The 13326-nt window shown below is 47.1% G+C and overlaps 1 protein-coding gene across 1 annotated transcript; it reads left to right on the top strand.

Moving 5' to 3' along the window:
* The first annotated feature begins 1237 nt into the window (after positions 1–1237).
* Positions 1238–12006, top strand: LOC134029326 (synaptotagmin-2-like). The gene is given in 9 exon segments (XM_062473413.1): positions 1238–1474; positions 2508–2665; positions 5773–5895; positions 6906–7073; positions 8740–8907; positions 9245–9362; positions 9940–10073; positions 11043–11133; positions 11136–12006. Coding segments are annotated over 9 exon segments (1278 nt in total). The 5' UTR covers positions 1238–1266; the 3' UTR covers positions 11246–12006.
* Positions 12007–13326: the final 1320 nt, after the last annotated feature.

Below are 13326 nucleotides of genomic sequence, written 5' to 3'. Positions count from 1 at the left end.
CCCATCATTTAAATTCGCTGACTTTTGACGAGAGGAAATTGTACAAATTATGTTTTTTTAATTACCCTTTCAGAATGAGAACTGAGAAGCACTTATTTATGTCAATATTGAGATTCGTAATCATTAAAAAGATAATTTGGGACATTTCCCAGAGATTAGCTGCTGTTGCTGCTCTCTGGGTAACTCATCTCGCAAGTTACCTTATTAGCTTTCAATGAGTCAAGAAATTTAGGAGATCATTGCTTCAATAGGGAGATACTGTAAAATCACATCACTTTTTAGTGGGGAAAGTTCGATTTTTTGTTAATTGATGTTAACCCTCCGTCAGGGTTTCCTGTTGAATTAGTTCCCAGAAAATAGAAACACTGGACTGTACTCTGATGACACCCATCCAGTCCCTCAATCCTTGTCATTTTAACAAGATTACATTTAGATGTTCCCTATTTCGCCAAGAACAGTAACAGACTTTCATTACGTTGAATTAAAAAACTGCCAGTAGGCGATGTTGAGGTACCAACTGCCACTGAGAAACACTTCAAATTCTGTCTGTGTCCGGTTGGACGTAAACCACAGCAGACAGGCCTCTCCCCCTCCGTACCTCCTCCAGAGTATTATAGACACAGCAACTTGAAGGGACAGTTGGCCCAAACTGCTTAGTCATCAGGGAGAACGGCCATTTTGTTTCTCAGTGTGCAGCAACCCATTACTCTTTTAATGATTTGTGTTGACTGTAGAGCCAGGATTTCAGGCTGTGCACACTCTCATGGCTAATTAGAGAGTTTCAATTTCAAAAGCATAGCATGTTCTATACTTCTACTATATTTTTCTTGAAGCAAAACTTCAGCCTTAATTGCTCTGCTATTCCCTGCGACTGCAAAAGGTAGCTTTGGCCCCACCATAATCACATTCTGCAGTGATTTAATTTGATGACCTGGTGACCTCTCCCTCCCTCCCCCCCTCTCTCCCTGCCTCCCTCTCTTTCTTCTCTCTCTCTCTCTCTCTCTCTCTCTCTCTCTCTCTCTCTCTCTCTCTCTCTCTCTCTCTCTCTCTCTCTCTCTCTCTCTCTCTCTCTCTCTCTCTCTCTCTGTCTCTCTCTCTCTCTCTCTCTCTCTCTCTCTCTGTCTCTCTCGCTCTCCCTCTCTTTTCATCCACCCCCACCGCCCACCCACCCTCTTCAGCCACAGGGTCTACTTCTCTATCTTGACTCCCCCCCCCCCCTCCTCTCCCCTGCCGTCAGGGTCGCTGTGTGAGGCCTAGTCCTCCAGGATGAAGTTCCACCTTTTCAAGGATAAGGCGGAGGCCATCGTGGGGGCGGAGCCTACCGGGACCAGCACCATGACCGCTGCCCCGCCCGCTGTGGTGTCCACCGTGGCCGACGCCCCCCCCTCGGGGAATGGGACGGAGGTCGAGAACAAGAACGACATGTTTGAGGAGATCAAGACCAAGTTCCTCAACGAGATCGATAAGATCCCTCGTAAGCTGATTGGCTGGGGTCGGGGTGCATGATGTGAGCTTCCGGAGACTGACTGTGTTTTGAAGTTCTGGGTGATGTTCTAAGGTGTGTGTGTGTGTGTGCTTCCATGGTGTGTGTGTGTGTGTGTGCTTCCATGGTGTGTGTGTGTGTGTGTGCTTCCATGGTGTGTGTGTGTGTGTGTGTGTGTGTGCTTCCATGGTGGGTGTGTGTGTGTGTGTGTGTGTGCTTCCATGGTGTGTGTGTGTGTGTGTGTTCTTCCATGGTGTGTGTGTGTGTGTGTGTGTGCGTCCATGGTGTGTGTGTGTGTGTGTGTGTGTGTGTGTGTGTGCGTCCATGGTGTGTGTGTGTGTGCGTGCGTCCATGGTGTGTGTGTGTGTGTGTGCTTCCATGGTGTGTGTGTGTGTGCGTCCATGGTGTGTGTGTGTGTGTGTGCTTCCATGGTGTGTGTGTGTGTGCGTCCATGGTGTGTGTGTGTGTGTGTGCTTCCATGGTGTGTGTGTGCGTCCATGGTGTGTGTGTGTGTGTGTGCGTCCATGGTGTGTGTGTGTGTGTGTGCGTCCATGGTGTGTGTGTGTGTGTGTGCTTCCATGGTGTGTGTGTGTGTGCGTCCATGGTGTGTGTGTGTGTGTGTGCGTCCATGGTGTGTGTGTGTGTGTGTGCGTCCATGGTGTGTGTGTGTGTGTGTGCTTCCATGGTGTGTGTGTGTGTGTGTGCTTCCATGGTGTGTGTGTGTGTGTGTGCGTCCATGGTGTGTGTGTGTGTGTGTGCTTCCATGGTGTGTGTGTGTGTGCGTCCATGGTGTGTGTGTGTGTGTGTGCGTCCATGGTGTGTGTGTGTGTGTGTGCTTCCATGGTGTGTGTGTGTGTGCGTCCATGGTGTGTGTGTGTGTGTGTGCTTCCATGGTGTGTGTGTGTGTGCTTCCATGGTGTGTGTGTGTGTGTGTGCGTCCATGGTGGGTGTGTGTGTGTGTGTGTGTGCATCCATGGTGTGTGTGTGTGTGTGTGTGCGTCCATGGTGTGTGTGTGTGTGGCAGTGCCTCCCTGGGCGATCGTTGCCATCGCGGTGGTGGCGGCTCTGCTGCTGCTGACCTGCTGCTTCTGCATCATCAAGAAGTGCTGCTGCAAGAAGAAGAAGAAGAAGGGCAAGAAGGACAAAGGAGGCTTTAACATGAAGAACATGAAGGGAGACGAGGTAGGAGACCAGCTGCTCTCAGAGACAGGAAGTAGGAGACCAGCCGCTCTCAGAGACAGGAAGTAGGAGACCATCCGCTCTCAGAGACAGGAAGTAGGAGACCAGCCGCTCTCAGAGACAGGAAGTAGGAGACCAGCCGCTCTCAGAGACAGGAAGTAGGAGACCAGCCGCTCTCAGAGACAGGAAGTAGGAGACCAGCCGCTCTCAGAGACAGGAAGTAGGAGACCAGCTGCTCTCAGAGACAGGAAGTAGGAGACCAGCTGCTCTCAGAGACAGGAAGTAGGAGACCAGCTGCTCTCAGAGACAGGAAGTAGGAGACCAGCTGCTCTCAGAGACAGGAAGTAGGAGACCAGCTGCTCTCAGAGACAGGAAGTAGGAGACCAGCCGCTCTCAGAGACAGGAAGTAGGAGACCAGCTGCTCTCAGAGACAGGAAGTAGGAGACCAGCTGCTCTCAGAGACAGGAAGTAGGAGACCAGCCGCTCTCAGAGACAGGAAGTAGGAGACCATCCGCTCTCAGAGACAGGAAGTAGGAGACCAGCCGCTCTCAGAGACAGGAAGTAGGAGACCAGCCGCTCTCAGAGACAGGAAGTAGGAGACCAGCCGCTCTCAGAGACAGGAAGTAGGAGACCAGCTGCTCTCAGAGACAGGAAGTAGGAGACCAGATGCTCTCAGAGCAGCTCTTCTTTACTGTAATCATGTTGTTAATAAGGAGGTGCGGTAAATGTTGAGATGCAGTTTCTACAGATTTACCAACCCGAAAAAAAAGGTTATGTCTCATGATGTGTGTAATAAACTATGATCTTTCATCAGCTGTTCTCAGCCCAGAGTTTGGAACACATAAGAAGAGCTGTCTTCTCAGTGTCATCCTTGTTGTTGGTGTTTAAAATGTGTGATGATGTACCTCAGTATGACTTGCGATGACAAATGACAGTGTTCTGAGTTACTCTGTAGAGAAGGATTGGTTTTAGGGGTCACTGGGGGTTAAAGGGCACAGCTGGAGAGGCTTCTTCCCAGGTCAAGTGGTAGCAATGATCTGAGGTGACGAGTGAGATGCAGGTCAAAGATAACAGACGTGATTATGGAGATATGGAGCAAGAACATATTATTTTTAATTCCGTGTGGAAAGTATCTGTTAATATTATATCTCATGGAGGCAGAGTGGACCTTGCCAATATTAATTAAAACCAATTAACTGTTAATTAAAATTAATGAGCTGTCTCTATGATGTGACAAACGACCCAGGCAGTGTGTCATTTCTCATCACGCTGTCGAGTTGTTGTTTTGGACGACGACTGCCTCACCCTAGTAACATGTTGGTTCCTGCTGTGTTGTGTGTTGAAACCTCTTCCTCTCTCTGCTTTCATCCTCTTCCTCTTCCTCCTTGTGTTGTTCTCGTGTGTGTGTGTGACGGACCTCTGCTCTACGGTAGGTGGACAGCTCGCACGCCCGCGGGGGGGATGTGGGGGGGTTTTCATGGAATGATGTAGTCCCAGCTTCCTTGTTTTGGTTGATTCGTTCATCGTTTACGTTGTCATGGCAGCTTGAGAATGAAACAATGGATAGCTCTGACGTCATCCATGAAGACCAGAGAGGAACTCTTAACGATGTGGCACATTGTTGCACCCGAGACAATGTCAAACGCACCAATGTGCAACTTATTGGATTAAAGGAATAAGATGCAAGTCACGATTAACACTTTTAATCTCTGCATGTGCTGGAAAGGGCATGGTTGGGCTATGGTAACGACAATGATAGCTGCATGAACAATGACTTTTTGAACTGTACATTTTGATTTGCACCACATATGACATTGACAAAGACGCATGAAGCTCTCCTGGCCTGAAGTATGATCAGACTGAGGTCACTTCAGCTTTAACAACAAAGACAGTGTCACCTAGCCAATGGCCTGTTGTCTGAGTGAAGCCATCACACAGTAGCAGGAAATCTACACAGACACATCCAGGAAAAACAAATATCTGTCTGTCTCGTTGAGCATGGAGCTCTTTTCAAGAACACACTTCTGTCAGAGGAGCAGAAATTCAGAGTATTCATCCCTCCTGTAGTCCTTGATGTTCTCTCAAAAGGCAGCAATAGCCGGAGAAACAGCAAGAGTCTAACGACTTGTCACACTCCCAGTTCAGAGGTCTTGGGTTCAGGGTTAGTTGAAAGATACGTTTGACTCCATCATCCTCCATGTATCTTATCGGCTGTGTGGTTGTGGTGGTTTCCAAAAATGTTCTTCAACATCGTCAGGAATAATTTGTGTAATTAGATGCTTTGGGCGTTCAAATCTGGTCGAACAGTTGGTTCTGAGGGACAGAGGTACTCCCTGGTCAGATTACAGGATCCTGGTATCCACTGTGATGAAACCAGCATGCAATATCCCCTCTGATAGCTTCCTCCTGTCACACCGGCACACCTGGAGGCTCACAGCAGGGAGCCCTGAACAGCAGCCCCAGGCATGTCTCCATAACACACACCTCCAGGTCCTCACAGCAGGGAGCCCTGAACAGCAGCCCCAGGCATGTCTCCATAAGACACACCTCCAGGTCCTCACGACAGCAGGGTGCTCTATCCAAAGCGTTGTGCAAAGTTGGGGAGGAGGGGAGGGAGGGATTCGAACCGGGGAACTCTTGACCTCCTGAGCTATACCTAACCCCTTCCTGCCATGCAGTCAGTGGACAGACGTGACAGCTGTCCAGCGCACGCCGAGCTAGGACGGCGCTGTCACGGTTCTGCGGAGGCCAGTTCACACTGCCCAAACAAACACCACCAGCCAGTGGTTGGGTTGTGTTGGTTTGGTGTGAAAACGACAGTTATCTTTCCAAACATTCCAAACCCTACAGCCAAACAGTAGAATGTTTGGTGTTTGTTGTTGTTTGTTGGTGGTTGTTAGGGCGGTGGAACCTGGCCTTAGGAGGGGAGAAGCAGGTGAGCTGGAGTCACATGACGCGAGTCACGTGACGCAGGTCTGAAGCTCTCCTCATCGTCTCCCAGAAGCCCTTGTGTCTGTGGTATGCTGTGCCCCCAGCACTTCCTGTTTCCTCTCTGACCCCGACCTCTGACCTTGCTCTGTCATGTGACCCTGCTGGCACAGAAACACCAGGACGATGATGATGACGAGGGAGAGACAGGACTGACGGAGGAGGAAAAGGAGGAGGAGGAGAAGGAGGAGGAGAAGCTGGGGAAACTGCAGTATTCTCTTGATTACGACTTCACCGATGGCAAGGTACGTGGGGAGGGCTACGCTGTTAGAGTCTGAAGTCAAAACGTTAGTTTTTCTTATAAATATAGAAGGATTTGACTCATAATGTTAACGTCTAGAAATGTGTAGTTTTTTGGTAGTTAAAATAAATGCTTGTTCAATTATATCATTGAAATTATTTGCAACAATTGAACCGCTTACAAAGAGGACTGCCTCGCTCCAAGTCCTGTGTGTTTTCAGATGAAAAAGCATCATGCCTCGTCCTCTCATCTGCAGTTGCTTTCAAACACTAAACACTAAAACAACCCCCTGACTACAGAGCTTGTCACTTTCAGTCAAGGCTGAGCCTCATGTGAGCTTAGCTAAAACTGCTGTGTTGTTGAACAAATGTAAAAAAAACGAAAACGTCAAAAGGCAAGTTCACCAGAATGGTGCAGGGGGATTGGGGGTTGCAGGCTGTGTCGGGATACTACAGTAGCAGACTGTGACATAAGACAGGCAAGGGAGGGAAATGCTGACTCATCGAAGAAGAAGGAAGTCCCTGCTGACTCACTGACGCAGGATCTGAATCAAAATCCTCGAGTCTAAAACAGAGACCTCAGGTTTTAGCAGCCAAAGTCAACACCCACCCCTGGCGGCCGTGCAGAATAGTTTATGTCTCTGAGCAAATGCTGTTTTGTTTTTTTTTCCAGGCTAGAAATTTGACATTCAGGGTGACATTGCAGCAGAATCCTGGTGTTTGATAGGGGTTTCATCTCCTGTGTGAAACCGTGTGATCTTATCTCGGTCACATCACAGCTGCTGATTGATTGCGGGGCTCAGGTTGTCACCAGACTACACCAGGCGACAGCAGATTACAGACTGCAGCACACACTCACAGCACATGAAGGAGATAGTGAATGTCATTTTACCTCAGGGAATATCCTTAATGATGTCCATGTGTGTTTGTCTGTGTGTCAATGTGTGTTTTGCACGTGTGTGTGTGTGATGTGGTCTGTGTGTGTGTTTGTGTGTGTGTACGCTCATCTGTACAGCTCACTGTTGGCATCCTCCAAGCTGCGGACCTCATCTCCATGGATACCGGTGGGACCTCTGACCCCTATGTCAAGGTGTTTGTCCTGCCAGACAAGAAGAAGCACCAAAGCACCAAAGTGCAGAAGAAGAATCTCAACCCTGTCTTCAACGAGTCGTTCGTCTTTAAGGTACGACAGGTTTACCCCTAACCTGCACTGCTCCACGGGATCACCTCCTCCTCTCTCCTGCTCTTTCTCCTTCTTCTCTTGTTCTCTCTACTGCTCTCTCTCTGTCCTACTCTCTCCTCGCTCGCCCTACTCCTTTCTCGTGCTCTCTCCCTCCTCTCTCTCCTGCTCTCTCCCTCCTCTCTCTCCTCCCTCCTCTCTCCTGCTCTCTCCTTCCTCTCTCTCCTCCCTCCTCTCTCCTGCTCTCTCTCCTCTCTCTCCTCACTCCTCTCTCCTGCTCTCTTTCCTCTTTCTCCTCCCTCCTCTTTCCTGCTCTCTCACTCCTCTCTCTCGCTCTCTCCCTCCTCTATCCTGCTCTCACTCCTCTCTCTCCTCTCTCCTCTCTCCTGCTCTCTCTCCTCTCTCGCTCTCTCCCTCCTCTATCCTGCTCTCACTCCTCTCTCCTCTCCTGCTCTCTCCCTCCTCTCTCTCCTCCCTCCTCTCTCCTGCTCTCTCACTCCTCTCTCTCGCTCTCTCCCTCCTCTATCCTGCTCTCACTCCTCTCTCTCCTCTCTTTAAAAGCACATTGTCTTAAACAAAGGGGGAGGGGGGGGTCAAATATCCTACATACCAAAGTCTTAATAAAAAAAGAAAACAGCATCCTAGAGGTGAACAGTGCAGTCCTAATGGTTCTGGATGGACCAGACTGATCTGCAAGGCCGGGGAGACTACCAGACCAGCCTGGTCTGCCGGGCAGAACAGCCCACCAGATCAGGCTGTGTTGAGTCGCAGTTCCCAGGCCTCGCTAATGAAGTCCTGGGGGAGTCTCCTGGCCTCGCTGTGGAAACAGAGTCTGCCAGCCTGCATGCAGACCCACAGACCCTGCTACACCCCTGGCCAGCTAAACGCTCCCCAAAACAGGAAACTAGGACAAATATAATGCAATATATATACACCACAATGTGAAGAACATATATACATACATGTCTATGTACAGTACATATATACAGTATGTATATGTGCTGTATACATTTTTTTCATATTTTCCCTTCCTCAATATGCTTTGTTTTCCATTCTGTGTGAAGACACTTGCATGCGCGCGCGTCTAGACACAGTTTCCAGGGACTGAATAAGTAAACAGAAGCCTTGCAACTATTTAATAAAGCACGCTTTAGTCCTGAAAGACTGTAATACATTATTTTCAGACACTTTCCAAGACGAAAGAATAAATATAGCTCCACAATAAAAAACATTTCCAAACAGCGTATTATTTACAAGTCCTATTAGCCTACTGTATGATTACTCTCTGAACCCCAATCTAGCAAGACATTTAAAGACAGCAACGTTACATTTAGTCATTTAGCAGACGCTCTTATCCAGAGCGACTTACAGTAGGTACAGGGACATTCCCCCGAGGCAAGTAGGGTGAAGTGCCTTGCCCAAGGACACAACGTCAGTTGGCATGACCGGGAATCGAACTGGCAACCTTCGGATTACTAGCCCGATTCCCTCACCGCTCAGCCACCTGACGTCACGTTATTTTATGTAGATATGCATGGTTTCTTTCTTTCTATTTCTTTTTATTTCTTTATTCCTTCCTTCATTCATTTATTCGTTGACTCATTCATTTATGTGTTAATCTAAACTCGTCTTATAAAACTACCCGTCCGTGCCTGTCGCTGCCCGTCAGATCCCGTACGAGGAGTTAGGCCCCAAGACGCTGGTGATGTCGGTGTACGACTACGACCGCTTCTCCAAGCACGACATCATCGGGGAGGTGAAGCTGCCCATGAACACCCTGGACCTGGGCCAGCCCATCGAGGAGTGGAGGGATCTGGAGAACGCAGAGAAGGAGGAGGTATACACCGCTCCACAAACAGGACACATTCAACTTAACTGTTTATGAAACTGTATCATTATTCATACCGCTCGACAGACAGGACACATTCATGTACGGATCTGTCCATGAAAAATATATTATTAGTAGTAGCCTAATGATAATCTGTTTCCGCAAACGGTTAGGGTAGTGGATGATTCTGTGGATGTGAATAACGTCTTCTGTTTCTATCTATCTTTCACATCCACTGGTGGGTCATAAGTATAGAAATAGTATACAAAGTATGTAAAAATATGTATAATGTAGCTGAATGAATCATTAATAATTCACTGCGGGCCTCTCTTTCAACTCCGACCAGCCTGAGAAGCTGGGAGACATCTGCATCTCGCTGCGTTACGTCCCAACGGCAGGGAAACTCACCGTCTGCATCCTGGAGGCCAAGAACCTGAAAAAGATGGATGTGGGAGGACTGTCCGGTAGGAGCCCCCTACTCCTCTCAGACGCCTCCTCACCGCTTCACCACATCACAATTACTAAATAACTTTAAAGCCAAATGCTGCTTTTATTTCTTTTTCTTTAAATGTTCTTATCATGTTCTGTTTGTCACTATTCTATTCTATTTTATTCCATTCGGATCTATACTGTTCTAATCCATTCTGTTACATTCTTCTCTATTCCATTCCATTCTATCCTAGCCCAGAGATGGCAAAAGTACACACATCCTTCACTCAAGTAGACGTACAGATACTCATTAAAAACTACCCACTAAACCTTTTCACTCAAGTTAAAGAAAATAAGTGTGGGCTCTGACATATACTTAAGTAAAAGGTAGCCACTACACCTGATTTAGTGTCACGCAGGTAACTGTGTATATAGGCTACAATATATATGTATTTTTCTCAAATATACTCAACCTTTCAAAACGTTAAAAAAACGTCCACTTCCAGTTGAAAGAGACTCAAGCGATAGAGAAGCAGTCTGAGTGAGTTTGGTTCTGTGTGGTTCTGTGTGGTTCTGTGTGGTTCTGTGTGGTTCTGTGTGGTTCTCCTGCAGATCCGTACGTGAAGATCGCGCTGCTGCAGGGCGGTAAGAAACTGAAGAAGAAGAAAACCACCGTGAAGAAGAACACCCTGAATCCCTACTACAACGAGTCGTTCAGCTTTGAGATCCCCCTGGAAACCATGCAGGTACAGGCTGAGCACTGGGAGAGTGTGGATATCCCTCACACACACACACACACACACACACACAAGCATTTGTAGGGTTAGTTTTCATCTTTTGGTTTTAACTTCAGGTTTAATCTCCTACAAACTGACACTGTGTCCTGTTATGCTTTTGGTCTTGGTGTTTTTGAAAGGTTCAGTTACAACCTCTCACATTCAACCAGTGAGACACCTGAACCATAATGCACACTTGACAAATATTTACATGTGTCACATTTGTAGTGATGTTACTGTAATTTTTTTACTGTAGTTTTTTTCCCCTCTGATACAAACCCTGGGTTTTGATGTAGATCCCTGTGTTTTAGCAAGGTGAAGTGGCGACCAACAATTTGTTTGTCCTGATTCCTGACACTTGCAATCAATCAACCTTTGCCATCAACAATTATCCACTTCAGTTCAGTGTTTGCATGTGTGATGTCTGCAGCGAAGTGAACTCTTGTTTTCCTCCCAAACAACCCCGCAGTCCACTATCGATTTGGGTAGGAGTGTAGAATACATGCGTGAAACATGTTCCACCCACATTTTGAAAATTGCAACAACAAAAAAAAGGAGTCAGGTGGCTGAGCGGTTAAGGAATTGGGCTAGTAATCCGAAGGTTGCTGGTTCGATTCCCGGCCGTGATAAATGACGTTGTGTCCTTGGGCAAGGCACTTCACCCTACTTGCCTCGGGGAATGTCCCTGTTCTTACTGTAAGTCGCTCTGGATAAGAGTGTCTGCTAATTGAGTAAATGTAAATCTGTCCCCCCCACTTTGTATTAAGAAAATTACATTCAGCAGCCGCATCTTCAGTAATTAAAACAAAAAGCTGTCGCATCCACATTTGAAAAAAAATCTTCGCCCCAGCTTCCCGTCACAGCGTTGGCTGTGCGCCGTTCCATAGGCGATGCAGACAAGCGTTACCTACATTTCACCTCCCTCCCTCCTTCCTCTAGAAAATCTTGGTGGTGGTGACGGTGTTCGACTACGACAAGATCGGCAAGAACGACGCCATCGGGAAGATCTTTGTGGGCAGCAAGGCGACAGGACCTGGTCCGACATGCTGTCTAACCCCCGCCGGCCCATCGCCCAGTGGCATCCGCTGCAGCAGGAAGAGGATATAGACGGCGCCCTCGCCGGGCTTTTTGCAAAGAAGTAACTTCATCTCCCCCCTGACCGCCTAACAGACTAACTCAGAAACCCCTTAACCCTTCCTCCTCAATTCCTCCCTCTCTACCCCCCCCCCCCCAAACCGTACACTGCATGAAAGTCATGACTTACAGATGGCGAAGGTGACTTTGTCAAACTTTGAAAAAAAGAAAAAAGAAATTAAAGTTAAACATCAAGAGTATCAGCTTATAAGAACATACATCCTCACACCTTTGCATTTCACACGTTTATGCGAATGACGAGAGCGAGAGAAAATGGATTGAGTGATTATTCATGTGTGAGGGATGGATTGAGTCAGGGTTTCATTTACCATAACGTGCTCATAGGAACAGCTTCTTACTTACCCTCGCGGACTCTCCATCAGCGCGCTAGTTGGGATCGACGCTGCTGGTGATAGACTTGTTTAGTTTATGCAGCATTGTGCATGCCTTACTTATCTCTACCTGCTGCTTTGCCATGTCATTCCCAATAGTCTCCTGTTCTACAATCATATAAGTGTGTCATACCTTGCTGTAGATTGTAGTGTTGTTGGGCAATTGTATCACTTAGAATCTGTTTAAGGTCTACTTAGTGTGCTAATGCAGGAGAATCTTGTTGACGATGAATGAGGTTAAGAGAACGCAAAAACATGTATTTTTTTGTTCGTTTTTTGGGGGAATGTGCTTTTAAAAGAAATTCACAATACGATTGTTTTCATTTGACCCAAATGTAATTGTTGGTGTTTCTATTTGTGTTCGATGATTGCTCTGTCCATTTACTTCACTTTTTTTAACCTTTTTTTTTTTTACTATCCTCTCTTTCATAATTCCACAGTTATGTCATCTGTAACAATGGAACCGGTCGGTCCATCTCCATGGTTACAGACACAGGTTACAGTGCTTTGAGACTGATTTTAACCCTCAGAGGAATGAGAAGGGTGCCTTGTCTGGTTACACACTTTCGTTAACCGTAGACCCCTCGGTCTAGTCTGGTGTCCAGTCTGCTCTAGTTTGGTGTCCAGTCTGGTCTAGTGTATCGGACTGGTCACCTGTCCAATACACTACACCTGATCAATCTCAAACTGAAGGATTTAAAATGTCTGTTGAAACAGTCAAATCTCATAAGTGAAGCAGTTCATTCTCCTTAGAACCAGTCAGGGAATCTGAGAATGTGCCATTTACACTTTGTCTTATGCTCTGTTTGACCACTTGGATGTAAAACAGATAACTTCTCCACGGTTAGGATGACTGAGGGGTGACTGAGGGGTGACTGAGGGGTGACTGAGGGGGAATGAGGGGTGACTGAGGGGTGACTGAGGGGTGACTGAGGGGTGACTGAGGGGGGACTGAGGGGTGACTGAGGGGTGACTGAGGGGTGACTGAGGGGGGACTGAGGGGTGACTGAGGGGTGACTGAGGGGGAATGAGGGGTGACTGAGGGGTGACTGAGGGGTGACTGAGGGGTGACTAAGGGGTGACTGAGGGGTGACTGAGGGGTGAATGCTGCTGTTGCAGCGTGTGTGACTACATGCTTCTGTGGTGAATAGATCTGTACCTCTTCAGCTTGAAAAAATGGTGTCATCCCAAAATATGTTTTGTTTTGTCCAATGAATAGATTCAATCACTTAACTACAGACGAAAAAAAAAAGAAAAAAAACATATATATTGTCACAGATCGCACATATATACACTTTTGATTAGATGTTTTTGTCATCCCTCATTCAAAACTAAATGTTGGGAATTTCTATTAAAGAACGTAGAAGAAAAAATATTTTACGAATACTTGCAAAGCAATATGCTATATTTGATAACTGAGGCTCTACTAAAACAAAAATCAGTTTGTTGACTTGGTCGTAGTGTTCGTGGATATACAAGCCCCTCTGGTCAAGAATCTATTCTTCAAAATGTCTGTCGTCAAACATACAGTGACATCAACGAATACAAGATTTGATTAATGGGACATGAAAACCAACGGCATGATGACACACTCTTAATATGCTTTGTATGTTTTTGGGGAAGGAAATTTTCCTCACGTGTTCTCGTGCCACATGCTGAGCACTCCCAATGCCAAAGTCCTGAAACAGAAAGACTTC

The sequence above is a fragment of the Osmerus eperlanus genome, chromosome 1 (genome assembly GCF_963692335.1).
Source record: "Osmerus eperlanus chromosome 1, fOsmEpe2.1, whole genome shotgun sequence".
NCBI lineage: Eukaryota > Metazoa > Chordata > Actinopteri > Osmeriformes > Osmeridae > Osmerus > Osmerus eperlanus.
The sequence above is the reverse complement of the archived record's forward strand: the minus strand, read 5'-3'. Positions and strand labels throughout refer to the sequence as shown.